The 18,405-nt window shown below is 43.8% G+C and overlaps 1 protein-coding gene across 1 annotated transcript in view; it reads left to right on the plus strand.

The window, feature by feature from the left end:
- The first annotated feature begins 6,850 nt into the window (after positions 1–6,850).
- The window catches only part of LOC145394778 (uncharacterized), a 31,148-nt gene continuing 19,593 nt past the window's right edge, over positions 6,851–18,405 (plus strand). The window contains exons 1-5 of the mRNA XM_080268558.1: positions 6,851–6,882; positions 8,857–9,020; positions 10,401–10,549; positions 11,131–11,290; positions 17,528–17,637. Coding sequence (XP_080124684.1) covers positions 6,851–6,882; positions 8,857–9,020; positions 10,401–10,549; positions 11,131–11,290; positions 17,528–17,637 — 615 coding nt within the window. The remainder of the gene's footprint in view (positions 6,883–8,856; positions 9,021–10,400; positions 10,550–11,130; positions 11,291–17,527; positions 17,638–18,405) is intronic.

An 18,405-nucleotide genomic window follows, 5' to 3' on the forward strand; every position in this document is an offset into this window, starting at 1 on the left:
GTCTGTTAGGTGGTTAGTTTTAGGGTATTTAGATTGGGTATTTTTGATTATAAGGAATATAAGGTTAAAAATAAAAAAAAAATAAAAAAAATACAAATACAAATACAAAAAATAAAATAAAAATTATATATATATATATATATATATATATATATATATATATATATATATATATATATATATATATATATATATATATATATATGTACGTGTGCATGAAAGTGTGTATGTTCATATACATGGATGTGTGTATGTATGTATGTATGTATATATATGTTCGTATATATATGTATATATGCGTCAATTTATATACATATATATATATTTTTTTTGCCTTAATGACCAGGGGCTCCGGCCTCAATGGTCGATAGGGAAAAAAAAAAAAAAAAAAAAAAAAAAAAAAGGCCCGACTTTCACTCCAGGTGAAGAATATCTTAAAACAAACTAACGTGACACTCGCCAGACCGCCACTTCTCTTCAACATTGCAGGTTAGTGTCGAACTCATCCTATCCCCCCCCAGTTTTTCTCCCTCGTGTACTAAATCATCATATACATTCGTGAGTTAACTTGGTCATATTTTCCCCTGATCCCTCTTGTACTGATTAACCAGACCGACACTTCTCTTCAACACTGCAGATCGTCCGTTTCAACTACTGCCAAAACACCTCACACACTCACACCCCCTCCCCTTTTTTTACCTAGTTCATGTAGCCTAAATAACGAATATATCGGCTGGTCCATCTGGTTTACAGTCCATTTTGATTACAGTTTATTAGATCAGTCCCTGTAATATCTGTGACTTTACTGTATGTAATTCTGAAGTTATACGAGTTCAATCTTAAGAGAGTGTCTAAGTATTCTTCGATTCTTCCCGCGAGTCCAACTGTGACCACGGGATTAATATATGTGTATCAATATTCTTTCAGTATTAATTTAGCTTGTAAAGTTTCATATTTATAGTGTAGATCCTCATTATTATTTAGTTTGGGTTCATTCCCAGTTTAAAGAGTAAATGTCTCAGTTCTTAGTGCTTAGTAAAACTTAGGTTGTCATTATGAGTTTGAACTTTGCTAATCTCTAAGGAGTGGTATGGAACAGACGAGATTGAGTCCCTCGCAAAGTGTGCTTAATATCTAACGGCTCACGACCTCTCAAATAAGCTCACGCTACCACAATTCCCATAAACTCAAATAAGATCACGCTACCCATTTTCCATAATCTCTAAAATTCCCTGCATTACACTGGTGGTTTTCTATTATCTCCTTCATTACACTGACTAACTCTCAGCATCATATTGACGGTGGCATTGGTGGTGGTATCAAAAGTTCCTTGCGTTACACTGATGACTAAAATTTCTTGCGTTACAAACCAACCTACCGTTAATGGCGTAGCGACCTGTACCGACCATCCTTACTGCATAGACACCTGGAAGGGACAGACGATTTACATATATTAGCCACGTCTTTGTACTCCGAGGTTTATTTAAGGAAGCCTCCACGTTCCAATATCCGACATAGCAAGAGGGAGGGTAATGCATGCAGATCAGTACAGTATTAACGTTTGACAAATGTAAAATTGTATATTGAATATATACGGTAATACTTATCAGCTTCAGTGTGTGTGTGTGTGTGTGTGTGTGTGTGTGTGTGTGTGTGTGTGTGTGTGTGTGTGTGTGTGTGTGTGTGTGTGTGTGTGTGCGCGCGCGCGCGCGCGTGCGCGCGAAGTTAGAAAAAAGGTTAAAAAAGGGTTTGGTTGAAAAACTGTTGCCTACTTTCTTGCCCCACTGTGTTTTGAAAATTAATGGTGTCATACTTTTCTGCCAAAACGCATTCGAGTCGTGCCAAATTTTGTACTATTCCACAGCGTCCTGGCACGCTTAGCACGACAGGGAGGGGCACGACAATAAGGCAGGGTAAGGCATAGCAAGAAAAAGGGAGGCAGGATAAGGCATAACAAGGAAAAGGGAGGCAGAGCATGGCCACGGCAAGGCATAGTAAGACAAGGGCAGGCCATGGCAGGACCAGGAAAGGGTAAGGCAGGGCAGGACCAGGAAAGGGTAAGGCAGGGCAGGACCAGGACAGGGTAAGGCGAGGCAGGACCAGGACAGGGTAAGGCGAGGCAGGACCAGGAAAGGGTAAGGCCAGGCAGGACCAGGAAAGGGAAAGGCAAGGCAGGACTAGGAAAGGGTAAGGCAAGGCAGGACTAGGAAAGGGAAAGGCGAGGCAGGACTAGGAAAGGGAAAGGCGAGGCAGGACTAGGAAAGGGAAAGGCAAGGCAGGACCAGGACAGGGTAAGGCAAGGCAGGACCAGGAAAGGGAAAGGCGAGGCAGGACCAGGAAAGGGAAAGGCGAGGCAGGACCAGGAAAGGGTAGGGCAAGGCAGGACCAGGAAAAGGTAAGGCAAGGCAGGACCAGGAAAGGGAAAAGCAAGGCAGGACCAGGAAAGGGAAAAGCAAGGCAGGACCAGGAAAGGGTAAGGCGAGGCAGGACTGGAAAGGGTAAGGCAGGGCAGAACCAGGAAACGGTAAGGCAGGGCAGAACCAGGAAACGGTAAGGCAGGGCAGGACCAGGAAAGGGTAAGGCAAGTTAGGACCAGGAAAGGGTAAGGCAAGGCAGGTCCAAGACAGGGTAAGGCAATGCAGGACCAGGAAATGGGTAAGGCAAAGCAGGACTTGGGAATGGGTAAGGCAGGGCCAGAGAAAGGCAGGACAAGGTAAGACGAAACAAGGCAGGGCAGGACAAGGGCAGTGTAGGTTAGGGTTTAAATGGGCAGACCAAAAATGAAAAGGTAGGGAAGGAAGGGTTGGGATGGCAGGGTAGGGAAAGAAGTAGGGATGGCAGGGAAGGAAGGGTAGGGATGGCAAGGTAGGGATTGCAGGAAGTACAGGAAGGGCAGGAATTGCAGGGTAGGATAGGGATTGCAAGGTAGGGATGGCAGGGTAGGGAGGGAAGGTTAGGGATTGCAAGGTAGGGAAGGGTTGGGACGACAGGATAGGGAAGGGTTGGAATGGTAGAGTAGGGATGGAAAGGTAATGATGGAAGGGTAGGGAGGGAAAGATAGGGATGGCAGGGTATGGGAAGGGTTGCGATGGCAGGGTAGGGAAGTGTTGGGAAGGCAGGGTAGCAATGACAGGGAAGGGAAGGAAGGGTAGGGATAGCAGGGGAGGGATAGCAAGGTAGGAATTGCAGGGAAGGGAAGGAATGGCAAGGGAGGGAAGGAGGGATAAGGATTGGAAGGTAGGGAAGGGTTGGGATGGCAGGGTAGGGATGGAAAGGTAATGATGGAAGGGTAGGGAGAGAGAGATAGGGATGGCAGGGTATGGGAGGGGAGGAATGGTGGGGTAGGGAAGGAAGGGTTGGGATGGCAGGGTAGGGAAGTGTTGGGATGGCAGGGTAACAATGGCAGGGAAGGAAGGGTAGGAATGGCAGGGTCCGGAAGGCAGAGAAGGGAAAGAAGGGTAGGGATAGCAAGGTAGGGGAGGGATGGTAGGGAAGGGACGGAAGGGTAGGGATAGCAGGGGAGGGAAGAGATGGCAGGGAAGGGACGGAAGGGTAGGGATGGCAGGGTTGGGATAGCAGGGGAGGGATGGCAGGGTAAGGAAGGAAGGGTAGAGATGGCAGGGTAGGGAAGGCAGGGTATGGAATTAAAGGTAGGGAGGGAAAGATAGGGATGGTAAGGTAGGGATAACAGGGAAGAGATGGCAAGGTAGGGAGGAAAGAGTAAGGATAGCAGGGTAGGGATGGCAGGGTAAGGAAGGATGGGTAGAGATGGCAGGGTAAGGAAGGATGGGTAGAGATAGCAGGGTAAGGAAGGATGGGTAGAGATGGCAGGGTCAAGATGGTAAGGTAGGCATGGCAGGGCACAGCATGACAAGGGCGCAGGGGAGGAGAGGGATGGCAGGGCATAGCAAAGGTGCAGAAAAGGGAATGGCAGAGTACAGAAGGGTGCAAAGGAGGGACTGGCAAGGTATAGCAAGGGTGCAGGGGAGGACATGGCAGGGTATAGAAGGGTACAGGGGAGGACATGGCAGGGTATAGAAGAGTGCAGAAAAGGGGAGGACATGACAAGGTATAGCAAGGGAGTAGGGGAGGGCATGGCAGGGTATAGCAAGGGTGCAGGGGAGGTCATGCAGGGTATAGCAAGGGTGCAAGGGAGGTCATGGCAGGGTTTAGCAAGGGCGGAGGGGAAGACACTGCAACGGTGCAGGATACGAAATGACAGGGTATAGCAAGGGTGATGGAAATGGCAGGGCACAGAAAGGGTGCATAGGAAGGACCATAGGAAGGGTACAAGAGGAGAGGAATAGCAAGGGTGCAGTGCAGTGCAGGGAAGGGCAGGGCAAAGTACAGACAGGGATGGTAGGGTAGCGTAAGAACAGGGCGGGGCAGGATGGCAGGGCAGCCTAAGGGCAGGGTGGTAATGGCAGTGTAACATTGCAGGGTGAGGCTGGCAGAGCAGGAGTGCAGGGCAGGTCAGGGCAAGGGTGCATGATAGGGCAGGCCAAGGATCAAATGCAGGGCTGGGCAGGGCAGGGTATGCAGAACAAGGCAGGAAAGGAGTGCAGGGCAGGGTAACGGTAAAAACATGGTAGGACAGGGAAGGACAGTAAAATGACACAAGCACAGAAGCTGGGCAGGGTAGAGGGTAGGGTAGCACAGGGTAGTGTAGGCATGGGAGATGGCGGAGTGGTTGACAGTATGTGCAGGGCAGAATAAAGGATAAGGGACGAGGCAATGCTGGGTAGAGGCAGGGCACGGCAGAGGACAGGATAGGGAAGGGAAAAGGACAAGACTGGATAGACAGCAGTGTAGGACAGGGCAAAAGCGCAGTGGGGCAGGGCACAGTACAAGGCAGGGTACAGGGCAGTGTAGGTCGAGGGTAGGGCAAGGTATGACTGGTAAAACAGTATGGTGGTGGTGGTAGGAAGGGTAGCAAGGTAGTGGTGGTGGTGGTAGAAAGGGTAGCAAGGTAGTGGTGGTGGTGGTAGAAAGGGTAGCAAGGTAGTGGTGATGGTGGTGAAAGGATGGGTACCAAGTTAGTGGTGTGGTGGTGGTCTAAGGTCCCCTGCATCCTGATTTACTAAGTGAAGATTATAAACAGTTACAACGTTGGCGTAGGCTATAGCAAGATTCTCAATGTTTTACACAAAACGCATTTTCATCTAATCCTGACAGGTCCGGAGTACGTTTGTTTCCTCGTCAAGAAATGGACGTTTCCCTGATCTTTTATACATGTATTCTGATTTACTGGGTGATTAGGATAAAGACTCATTACTGTTGGGCACAGCAAGAGCTAATTAGGTCAAATTTCGTCTAGAATCTCTCGTATCACCTAACAACGACTGCCAGGATTTCACCGACGCTAAGTGCTGTTGTGTGAAGGAAATCCAAAGTCTTCTTTCTTTCCCTTTCATATTTACAAGTCACCCGTATCTCTTCTTTATATCTCTTCTACACAATAACTTCTGTTATATATCCAGCCTTTGGTCTAGTCCACGACGGTGACTAACCGTACCCAGCCCTTCTTCCCTCGTTACCTCTCACTAGGCATTATGGGTAATTATCCTCTATATTTCATGTAATTCAACCCCAACCCGTACGTTTACATAAATACACCGTACCCTAGACGGAAGCTACACGGGAAAGTATCTCCTAAATTGGCATACTCTCATAACGTGCTATAAAGGAATCATTACATCAGCTTACCAAATCAATGCAGGCAAAGAGATACCACAATACACAGCAAAAGACTGGAAACACTGATGAACAATCAGTCCTTGCCTCAGCAAGTCTTGTTAAATGAAACAGATACTTAACTCAGTCGAAACAACGAGCCTACATAACTCAGAATCGAAACAACGAGCATATAATCCCGATAAACAAGAAAAGTACACACTGCTTGCCAGTGTGAGTAGCATTCATACATATAAACGAAGACATGATGAGAAAGATAGATCACATCATTCACCAGACCATCTCTGGAGTATGCATGCTGTAGTCTGGAGTCCACATCCCAAAAAACAAGTAGATAAGACTGCAAAGGTAGCCTACAGTACAAAGGGCCGCAACAGGATGGGCACCAAGCTTAAGGGATCTATGCTAAGAAGAAAGACTAGGAAAATTAAACCTACCAGCATTACAAGAGAGAACGAAAACAGAAGACATTATGCTATATAAATGCCTCACAGGAAAAGAGAAAATAAACGTAAATGAGTAAAGAACCTATAGGGAAGCAACATCAAGAGGACACTACAAATAAACTGTACAAAAAAAGGCGATAAACACGTAGAAAATTCTGCTTCCCAAAGAGCATGCACTACACGCCAAAACTATTCATCAGTTCAGTGATATGTATGATAAAAATGGTTCAAAACACGGGGCAGTACGAGTAAAGTTATTTAGGTAAGAACCACAGACACAGCTCAGTAGTGATTCATTCTTTGGAGACATAAAGCTCATGATGGACTATTAAAAAAAATAAATAAACGAGAGGCACACGTCCCACACATACCTTTGTAAAGGAACACCCACACTATAGTAGGTTACCGACTGATTGCTGATCAGCAAATGAGCAGTTTCTCACTTCTCAGACAGTTCTACCCAGTCAGCGGTAACCGCTCCCGGAAGTCCTTCACAATCATTTTACAGCTAAGGTAAAAACGGAGCTAACGAAAATGATAGTCCCAAAAAATAGTATTATCCATTTTCTGAAGCCAAATTTCATTACCATACATATTATCAATCGGTGATAGCAAAAACGCGGAAATATTAATCCGTTGCGCTATGCGAACGGTGGGATGAACCAAAACACGCTAGCAAACGCATCCAACGCATCAAAGCGGCCTTAAGTATGGAGGTGATAGAAACAAACTACAAAATCCCGTAAGTTTGTTACGTTAATACGTTTGTAATGTTGTAGTATAAAGGATAAGTGGCATAGGATGAGGCAGTCAATATGTACAAGATATTATGTCCGAAATGTAACAATACTTGGTTTGTTTTCATCTGACATCTTGCGCTTTTGAGCACAGTTTATTGCAAGGGTAGGTTGGAGGATAAATTTGACCAGTAAACAAGAAGACTCATTCATACCTCGAAACGAGGGCTCATTCAGCTTCATTCTGCCACAGTTTGGCATTCGTGCTGTGGCAGTGACCTAGTTCTGTCAGCCCAGGCTTAACTAGTATATGGTAAATTTTCGTACATGAAAATTGATATTCTCATTGCAGAAAAGGCATTTCAAAGCACGTAATCTTTTACAAGCATCTGTCGCTGATTATTTTTATGCACCATCCCTTATAAGCATCTGTTGCAGATAATATTTTATGTAGCTACAGGACCATACCGGTACTTAAAAAGTACAGGTATGGGATGGGGGGAGGTTCTCCAGCTCCTATAATCATCATTTATTGCACACATGTTATATTTAACTAACCTAACCTAACCAGTTTTAATACAGAAGAGGGAATAGAAAGGGCTACTGTATATAGTTTTATGTTACCGTAGGAATTATGTTTATTTTCATTTTTATTTGCAACCATTCACTTTTCCAATACTAGGTACAGGTACAGGACAATAATCACAAACTTCCCTTAGAATAGTTTTAAAATACTAATGAAAGTTATTAAATAAGAAGATACAGTTTCATCAGTTATTTACAGAATGCCTAAGGGTGCTGACAATGAACCTGCACATGGTGCTGCTATGCATCCAGGGTGGAGCAGCTGTGAGGTTCACCTGGGAACCAAACCATCCCATATTTACCATATGCTGTGGGAAGGACGTTGGTCCAACCCTGGTGAGGTGCTAACGACCACAAAGGGTATCGGATCCCTGCTTGGTGTATGCACAGTACTGTACTGTGCCTGTAGGACAGCCCGACAGAAACAGTTGCTTACTTATGGTTGATGGGTCTGTTTGGCCAGACATACTAGGGTTAAACAACAACAGCATGCCTAAAGTATGTTTGGTTTTCAGAAATTTAGTCTGGGATGAAGAGGGAAACGGCATCATCGATGAGCAGTTGAACAATATTAGATCTGCTGATGACATAATTCTTTTTAGTGAATAAGGAGGAGCTTCAAGAAATGATAGATGCTATAAATATGGAGAATCTGAATGTTGGTGTGAAAATTAATATGAATATTGGTAGGTAAAAAATTATACTATATATATTTAAAATACATTATATGTTCTGGACACTCCAGCATAAGGAGGAGATAAAAACTAGAATGTATGGAGGATTACATAAATGTAGGACAGGTAGTTCAGGCAGATGCACCCCATGAGAGTGAAATCAAGTGAAGAATAGGAATGAGGTGGAGAGCTTATTGTAAACTAAGTACAGTATCTGGTAACTACATGAAGGATGAGCAGATGTCTTTATGTCAAAAGAGACAGTTATATAATCATTGCATCCATCATGTTAACTTATAGATTGAAAACTTGGTCTTACAAAATCTGTGGAACGTAAACTTAGGAGTGCTAAGAGAGGAATAGAAAGGATTATGATAGGGGTCACCAGGGGAGAGAAAAAGAAAATATATAAGAGATTAGAGGATAGCTTTAGTCACTACAGTCAGAAAGCAAAAATGTTTATGGATAGGGCATGTACTGTGTAGAATGGATAACAGATGGACAGCCAGGATAATGGAATGTCAGTCCAGAGATGGAGTGAGAAAGGGGCATACAGAGAAGAACATGGCTAGGTGAGATTCAGATATTCGCTGAGATTTGATGAAACAGACTAATAACCAATAGGTCAAAGTGGAAAAGTTGGGAGAGACCTTTGTCCTGGAGCAGACATTCAGGCTGATGATGATGATGATTAGGTATAAAGTGTTTGTCTTGTTGCAGAGTTGGGTACCAGCTGGGATGTATGACTTGCCAAGCAGTGTTCAAGGATGTGGTTTCAGCCGCAGATCACGCAGTGGTTTGTGATGATGCACCGACACCCTTTGATGACATGAGTCCAGTGGAGAAGAAAAGGAAATACCCATACAAAGTCCGCAGACCAAGACGTAAGTACGGTATATTAGCTGGTGTGCTCCCACTTTTTTTTTTTTTTTTTTTTTTTTTTTTTTTTTGAACAGAGGAAGGAAAAACAAATGAATAGGAAAAAAAAAATCCATACACCATATTACATGTGTCCTCCATTCCCCCCAAAAAAAATCTGTAACAGTTGGACCTGAACAGCTGTATGTTGAAGTTTGGGGGGAAACAACTCTGGGGAAGCAGGTTCCAAAGAGATGCAGTTCAGGGAGGAGCCTTTGCAAAGGGGGATGGAAATAGATGTGATATCCACTATGCATGTAGTGTGGTGTAGACAGTTGAAGGTAGAAGTATTATGAGAGTACCAGTATGCTGGCCTACACTGAAAATGTTCAGCAAAGGGAGATGGTCAGGAACAGGTCCTGAGAGCTGGTGAAACGGGTGCTCCAGCTCTCCCTGTCACCAGCTTGCCATCCACCTCGGGAGTACCACCTTGTTCTACTGGTGCTTCAGTCTGCCCCTTAACAACCTGACAGAACACTGCTACTTCTCCCCATGAGATGCAGAGTTGCTTTTGGAGATGGGTAATTAATTAATGTTGCCGGCAGTGAAGGAGTGTTGAGAAATTTGGGGATGAATGACAGTACCAGTGTCTCATTTTGCCATTGAATGATTGGTACAGGAATCTGCTGAAAGAAGATGCAAATCTTTCAGGTGTCATCAAACTGATACAGTAGCTCAGTGATTTGTGAAGAGTGAGAGAGGAATATACTTTACTCTGTACTGGTGCCATATGAACTTTTATAGTATTGAGGAATTTTTTATGACTATGTATAGTCTACAGGCGTTTTGTCTGCGGCCACCCTTTGCGGGATTAGGGCGTCGGGCTATAGATAGATAGATAGTCTACAGTACCTGGTACTGGTAATTCTTATGTATTGGCTGTTGTGTTTGACTTTGCAATAGCCAGTTACTGTACTGTATCTTAAATGACTTAAAGATTTTATCTTTACTGTTTGGCGTTGGTGCAGTGCAAAAATGTAGCTATGGAAGACAGTGTAAACTAGGCAGTTGTAATAATTTATGAAAGTCTGTCCTTGATTTAACTTTTTCAACTACCTTTACCTCTAAGGACACTGCTTTAATTATGACAACACTATTGCTACTGTTGTTATTGTTGTTGCCCCATGCTCATTTGATGTGATACCAGTTAAACTACACTGCATTGTGAAGGTGTCCTTTTGCAATCCACCATCCCCCTTGTGGACAACTGGAAGGGGGTTGAGGGACATTTGTGTAACCAGCCAGAGGAGTCTCCCAGTTATATCAGTACCACCACAAGAAAGCACCCCTCCCCAGCACTTGTGACAGTACACAGTAGTGATTACAGTATTGCTCTTGTATTGCAGGAATTCGAACATGGACAAGGGAATACGAGGCATCAATGTTGGCATGTATGAGGAAAAATGTAGTCATTATCGGCCATGCCCGGGCACAGCAGGGCATTAAGCACTATACTACAGTGATGGAGCTGCTCACTCAGGAAATGCAGAAATCGGTGAGAATTGGCATAGAATGAATATAGTACACAACATTTTGATTGTGAAATGTTGTGCAGTGTTATGGCACAGTATATAATTTGGGACTTAAATGTTGCCATTTATAGTGTGTATAGTATTGTGCTGTACTGTAATGAGTGTGATAAATGCAGTATATTATAGCAGTATAAAGAAAAGCACTTGTAATACATGGTACAGGAACCATAATGTTGCTGTTTGCAGTACAGTACACTGTATTTCTAAGTTAATAAGATATGTTTAAATTTTGTGAAGTTTGGTAGTTCAGGCTTAACCAAGGAATGGAGCTCCTGTGGCCAGTGGGTTATGGTAGCGTAATTATGTGCTGTATCTTTATACTGTAGCAATATGTTAAACACTGATCACAGCTTGCAATATAGCAAAATGGGAACACTGACTTTTACAGGCAAATGACCGACATCCAGGTATTTCATTACAGAATTTAGTTGATCCACCAGTCAAGTAAGAGGTAAAGATTGTGTGTGTGTGTGTGTGTGTGTGTGTGTGTGTGTGTGTGTGTGTGCATTCTGAACTATAAAGAGAAATATTGTGTAATTTACAGATTGGTGATTGGCTAGATCGCAGAGCAGTGATCAAGAAATGGCTGAGTCTTCTGCGTCGAGTGCGGGACTACGATGCATTACACAGCAGCAACTTCAAACATGATGTTATCAACTTTGACCCACCAGAGTTTTATGGAACGATTAAGGAAATTGAAAAAGGTTGTGGCCACTATCTATACTCTGTTCACTTTAACCAGGTGTATAATTGTCATCTCTCCATCTTGAATGCAGATTTATATCAAAAGTGTAGCACTGGTCACAAGGAAATGCTGTGACAGGACTGTGGAGTTGTACTGTCTTATTCAGCCATTGAACCAGGGGAAATAAGCTGCAAAAGGATGAAAATCCTCACCAAGATAAGTGAGTGAACTGTGGTCATTCAAGAAGAATAGAGAATTTTTGTTCCTAACCCTCTCAGTCCAGTGATTTATTTATTATTTTAAGATGCTGTATGGTAGTGAGACCTGGGCAGTAAAGGAAGAGGATATATGCAGGCTCAAACTTACAGAAATGACAATGATTTGGTGGATGTGCAGTGTGTCCCTCAGTGTGAGGCCTCGGTGGGGCTAGGTTTGTGATGGAAGAGTTGAGGGGTAGGATGGGAGTGGAGTATATTGGTGTTGTGATGAGGAGAGGTAGACTGAGTTGGTTTGGCCATGTGGAGAGGATGGGGGATGATATCTGGGTGCAGAAAGTGAGAAGTATTAATGTTAGGGGTAGGGTTGCGAGAGGTAGACTGAAAGGACCTTGGACGAGGTCATTGAGTCTGACCTCAGGGATAAGGGACTGAATAGGGAAGCTGCCAGAGATCAAGCAACGTGGAGAGCTGCCATTAGGTGACCAAGGCTGACGCATGCAAGCGTGTTGGAGCCTTCAAAAATGAAACGAAAATTACCACCCACAGACAGTGCCATTTACCTTCAGTTTTTTTTAATGGCTTTCATTAACATGTTTAACCCATATGTTACCATTAGACGCAGGCTACGCCCTACCACAAGCAAGAACTCGGGAGGCAGACCTTGGCGCCCAAGGCAACACACTGAGAGAGAGAGAGAGAGAGAGAGAGAGAGAGAGAGAGAGAGACCCCCCCCCCCCATCACCGAACTATTCCCGCGCACTTGATAGTTCATAAACAATTTATCCTCACACCTTTATTTATCTGTCTATCTATCTCTTGCCAGACACCTCAATCCCGTGGCCACAAACAAAACACCTCCACGTCGCCCTGTCCCCCGCCATTTCACTGCCCTGCTCACAACTCACACCCCCCTCTCTCATATACCTCTCATCCTTGGCCTCCCCCTCCCTCTCCCCCCCTCCACCTCACTCACATACACTCTCTTCGTCAGTCTTTCACCCTCCATCCTCTCCACATGGCCAGACCACCTCAGTGTGTTCCTCATAACGCTTCCTATAACATCCACATCCACACCACAATACTCCTTTATAACCTCATTCGTCAGCCTGTCTCTCCATGTGACTCCACAGGTTCCTCTTAAATAACTCATTTCCACTGCTCTCACTCTTGACTTGTGTCTTTCCAACAACGTCCAAGCTTCACTTCCATACGTTAGAGTTGGTATCACAGTACTGTCATGTAGTATCTTTTTCACTTCTGTGCTCACTTCCCTGTTTCTTATCACTGCTTTCAAAGAACCAGCAACCTTTCTTCCCTGCTGTACCCTTTCAAGCACTTCACCTTCCAAACCTCCATCCTTACTCATCACACTACCCAAGTACTTAAACGTACTCACATTTTCCAATTCCTCACCATCCAACCTCACTGCACATTCACTGACTTCACCTCTCTCAAAGACCATCACTTTACTCTTCCCTACATTCACCTTTAGATTCCGTTTCTTACACACACTCCCAAACTCATCCACCAAGCCTTGCAGCTCCCCTTTGTCTTCACTCAACAACACAGTATCATCTGCAAACAACAGTACAGGGAGTTTCCAGACACTATCCTCTCACCAGGGCCACTCCAACATCCACTACCATACCTTGTACCTCTTTTATTACCCCATCCATGTACAGATTGAACAACCATGGAGACATGACACATCCCTGTTTCAACCCAACCTTCAAAGAGAAAAATTCACTTAGTTCACCATCCACACCCACTCAGCCTTAGCGCCATCATACATACTCTTCACAGCATTCAACAACTTCCCATCTACTCCATATATTCTAAATACTTTCCACAATCCTTGTCTATCCACCCTGTCATATGCTTTCTTCAAATCCATGAAAGCCGCATACAACTTCATTCCCTTCTCTAGAAACTTTTCCACTGAAGATCTAAGAATGAATATCTGATCTACACAACCTTTTCCCTTCCTAAAGCCTCCCTGTTCTTCAACTAATTCCTCTGTTCTTTCTCTAACTCTGTCAATAAGTATCCTACCATACACTTTTCCTATTATACTAAGAAGACAAATGCCCCTATGATTACCACACAATTCTTTTTCCCCTTTCCCTTTGTACAAGGGAATAATTATACCTGACTTCCAATCCTCCGGGACTCTACCTTCCTCCCAGGCCAATCTACACATCTTCCACATCCATTCTACTACTATCTCTCCCCCATGCTTCAGCATTTCACCACACACTCCATCTATTCCAGGGGCTTTCCCCAATTTAACTTTCTTCTTTTCTTCCACAACTTCTATCCTACTGATTTCTTCCTGTCTTCTCACCTTCCTCCTTCTCCCAGCCATTCCCCAGCCACTTATACTCGCATTACTTCCATCCTGTATGTTCAACAATTCCTTAAAGTGTTCTCTCCATCTGCTCACTTTTTCTCCCTTCTCCACTAGTAATCTACCATTTTTATCTTTCACTCCCCTGCTAACCTCACTTCCACCATGTCTTACTCTCTTCACCTCTTTCCAGAACATTATCTTACAGTCCCTCCACTTTACACTCAAATTCCTTCCAAATTCCTCATCCATTCTCTTCTTACTCTCTCTTACTAATCTTTTCACTTCTCTCTTTCTTTCTACATGTAACTCTCTCTTCTGCCTCTCAACTTCTTTCACGCCTCTGTTTCTCATCCATTCATTGTATGCTTTCTTCTTTTGTGCCACAGCCTGTCTCACCTCTTCAGTCCACCACACTGTTCCTTGCACCCCCCTCCGTCTTCTCTTCCTCCCACACACCACATCACATGCTGCACATATTTCTTCTGTAAATATCCTGCACACACCTTCCACATCCCCCATCTGCTCCAGTTCATATTTGCCCAATCATTCCTCCACTTCTCTCTTGTACTGTGCCTTTTTCTCATCCTCTTGTAACCTTTCAACTCTTGTTGCAACTACTCCTTCCTCTCGCCTTTCCTTTCTTCTATTTATGCTTTGATGATAATTTTTTTTTTTTTTTTTTTTTTTTTCACTGTAATCCGGAATAAATGTACTTGCTTATGGTGTTGTAAAAAAGATCAGCCGAATGTAAATTATGCCTTAATTTAATTTTTTTTTACTTCAGTTTTATTTTAATTTTTTTTTTTCTCATAGAAATATAATTTTTATGGTAAATGTTATTGAGAAAAAGTTATAGGAAATTTATTTGGCTACATTTTGATGTATAAAGAATTACCGAAGGTCAATTAGGGCCAATTTCACAGAACACGAAAGGAAATTATCTTACACTCAAGCATGGCTTATAGTCCACTGACTGGGGCAGTGGGCAACGCTGGGTTTGAAGTTGTTTCAGCGTGGTGGAGGGATACACGGGGACACAAGTAGTGCTTTGTTCTCGCCCAGAAATCATTCCATAACCAAAAAAACGGGGGCCATATCGTTCGATTCAACTGGTGTCAAATGGTAACAAGCGGTTGAAATGTGCGCAGACGCAGCCCGCGTCAGATTGTAACGAGTGCATGAAATTTGCACCGCACCCATAAACACCAAAGAGTTAACGTGAGAGACCTTTCCTTAGCTGTATAGAGTCATCTAGAAATAGCAGGAATGTGATTTTAAAAACATGTCACCTTATTTTAAATCACTTTCATCTCATATTTTCATTAATGTCATTTAGTTTTTTGTGTGTGTGTGTGTGTGTGTGTGTGTGTATGTGTGTGTGTCTTTCTTCATAATGAAAAACTGCATAAACCTATATTTCAGAAGTGGGATGCAGACCTCAAAATTTTGATGATAATGGAACATAATTGGCCTTCTAGTATGGTTGCTAACTGCCTTGTGTAGTAGTAGTAGTAGTTGTTCCCTAGGCAGTCTGGCCGAACAGCCCCGAGTCCCTTAGGAAGGCCATGGCCGAGACCGGGCTTTCCCACAGAGCTTTCAAAGAGTGTATGTCGTGTTGTTGGCGTAGGTGATTGTGTGCAATGCAGTCTTCCATAATGTGCTTAATAGTATGGGGTGCTGTGTTGCATCCTGGACAGGCATCAGCGACGGAGTCATCCAGCCTCTTCTGGTAGCTTAAGAGGGCTGGATGGTGCCCACATCTCAGCCTGGCCAGGTGGACCCTGTTCTCACGAGGAAGATAGGATTCAGAAGGGTGGATGTCAGGAGGCCGTGCATGCAGCTGTGTGTTGTCTTTAAGTGACTGAATGGAGCGGCGAGTGATCTGAGTGTGGATATGCTTCTGGAAGCTGGTCTGAGGTGGGCGAGGGGGGAGAGATGACAGTATTTGTGAATGGTATCGTGTGCTGGGTGTTGTTTTGATGTTCCTTGGTGTGGATGGATGTGCTGCCATGTATTGTAGTGGATGTTGTGGGTTTGTGGAGGCTGCAGCAAGAAACTGGGTGCCTCTCATGTCTAGGTGATCCTTGACCTTGAGGACTTTAGTTTCTTGAGGTAGGTGGTCTGTGGGTGTAGTAGCTGTGCAGCCTGTGATTATTTTTAGGGCCTTGTTCTGTATGGTCTGTAGAGTGTTGTAGTGCGTTTTGATGAGGTTAGAGGCCCAGGCAGGGCTTGCATAATTCATCACTGAACGTATGTATTGTTTGTATACTGTGGTGGTGGTTTCTTTGTTATGTCCGAATGTTGTATGGGCAAGTGACCTCAAAGCATTGAGTCTTGGTGTTATTTTATTTTTAATGTTTGTGATGTGTTGTTTGAATGACATTGATATATTGTATGTTACACCAAGGATTTTGGGTGTGTGTGTGTGTGGTAGTGGAGTGTTGTTTATGGTGAGGTGTGGGATGTGACTATGTTCTGCTGTCCAGTTTATGAGAAGAGCAATTGTAGATTTGGCTGGGGCTATTTTGAGCCTGTTTGTGGTGAACCATTCGTGTAGTGTGTTGAGGTAAGGTTGAATGATGTGTGCAGCTGTGTTTGAGTTTTGGTGTGTACGTGTAAGTGTTATATCATCTGCATAGGAAGCTATGTGTATCTGTGGTGTGTGGGGAGTGGGTATGTCGTGCATGTATAGATTAAAGAGTGTAGGGGACAAAACAGATCCTTGGGGGACACCGTTTGTGAAGTTTCTGATGTTAGAAGACTGACCGGCAAATGTTACGTGTGCCTTGTGTAGTATGGGATGCAGGTTGACCATATGTAAAACCACAGGCATTCCATAAATGACCCTAAACAAATTAGCATTTTGCACGCCACTTTTCAGTTTAAGCCCATCACCTTTAATTTTCTTGTCTGTCCCCTCTTTCTTTTTTTATGCAAATCAGTGATGTTGATGTAGATGTGCCAGGAGGAATTAGATGAAGTAATGGTGTTGATGTGGATGTGCCAGGAGGAATTAGATGAAGTAATATAAGATGTTTGGCTTTGTGCAAAGGATGGAGAATGAGAGACTGACAAGGAAAGTGTATGTGAGTGAGATGGGCAGGGGGGGGGGTAGGGACAGACCAAGGATGAGATGGAGGAGGGAGGGCAAACTGAGTATGAAGTGGAGGGATGGGGTAGAGCAGGGGTCTGTGAAAGAGAAAGAGGGGAAGGGGTGAGTTGATGAGAGGGCAGTTGGATGACAGAGAATGGGATGGTGTGGAGGCATTTTGTTTGTGGCCACCTGCAGTGGGATTAAGGCATCTGGTGAAAGATGGATAGATGGACCACCTGTGATCACTACTGAATCTATCTATCTATCTACTGCCAGACGCCATAATCTCATACGGGGTGGCCATTTGACTCTGAGTTATTTGTTTTACAGGGAGGGGCACTAACCCTCCACCAACCCACTTGACATGTAGGGAGTACGTATGGTTTGATTATATGGTTACCACCCAGCATTGTAAATGGTTTCTTGGCTTACAGGAAACCATTTGGCTTGTCACGCAATGTAAAGCCACCTGTAACGGAAAGAAAAGCATTAAGTAGTGACAGGAAAGATGGGAGAAATAGGAAGAGTTGCTTTATGTAATTTGCTGGCTTTGTTTTCAGTATCATAGTTTTATATTATTCACTTTTTTTCCAGAAATTGAAAGAGTGAAACAAATAGAGCTCCAGAAGATAAAAAAGAAGGAGGGAAGTGGTAAAGAGAAGGCAGCGGTGGCCAGGAGTGCAGAGAGGGGTCACATAGTTAAGGTAGGTGATGCTAAGGTTAACCCCATGAATTTAATGTGTTTTCTTGATATTGTTGCCTTGGTACCAGTGAGAGATGCCTTTATGTGGTGGCACTGATATGACTGGTCAACTAAGCTGCCTGATTACAGTATACAAGTACAATATCCCACATCTACTTCCCTATTCCCCAGAAGGAGGATGGTAGACTGTCAAAGAAGGGCAGTTTCAGCTGGCAGTCTACCAGGTTCTCACACATAGATGAACCTACGGCTGCATTTACTACTACACTCTGAATATTATGATGTGTTTTGTTGATTTGTCATTATCTTGGTGCTGAAGAGGGATGCCTTCATGTGGTGGCATTGATACAGCCAAACTGCTCAGCTCCTTGCTTATACAGATGTCACTCAGCTCCTTCCATGTCCCGCAGTAGGAGAAAGGAGGAGAATGGACTGTCACAGAAGGGCAGCTAAAGCCTGCAATCCACTGGGCTCACATTTCAGATGAACCTGGAGTTGCAAGTACTGCAACAACAACTGTTACTGTACTGCTATTCATGTTACCTCCAGACAGTTTTATTCAGCTTTCGAGACACCATTTTGTAGTGAAAGGGTTAATGAAGGCTTCATTTAACCCCTCCAGCTTAAGAAAGTCAGTCATAAGTTGAATAAAACTGTCTTTATATAGCAAAAATATACCCAGGGTTTTTGTAGTCAGAATCAGAGTCGGAAGCAATTATGGTGATGTCAGAGTCAGTAAAAAAGTTCCTACTCCAGCTTCGACTCAGAC

The sequence above is a fragment of the Coenobita brevimanus genome, chromosome 28 (assembly GCF_032717465.1).
Source record: "Coenobita brevimanus isolate Jiangsu-jjx chromosome 28, ASM3271746v2, whole genome shotgun sequence".
NCBI classification, from domain to species: Eukaryota; Metazoa; Arthropoda; class Malacostraca; order Decapoda; family Coenobitidae; genus Coenobita; species Coenobita brevimanus.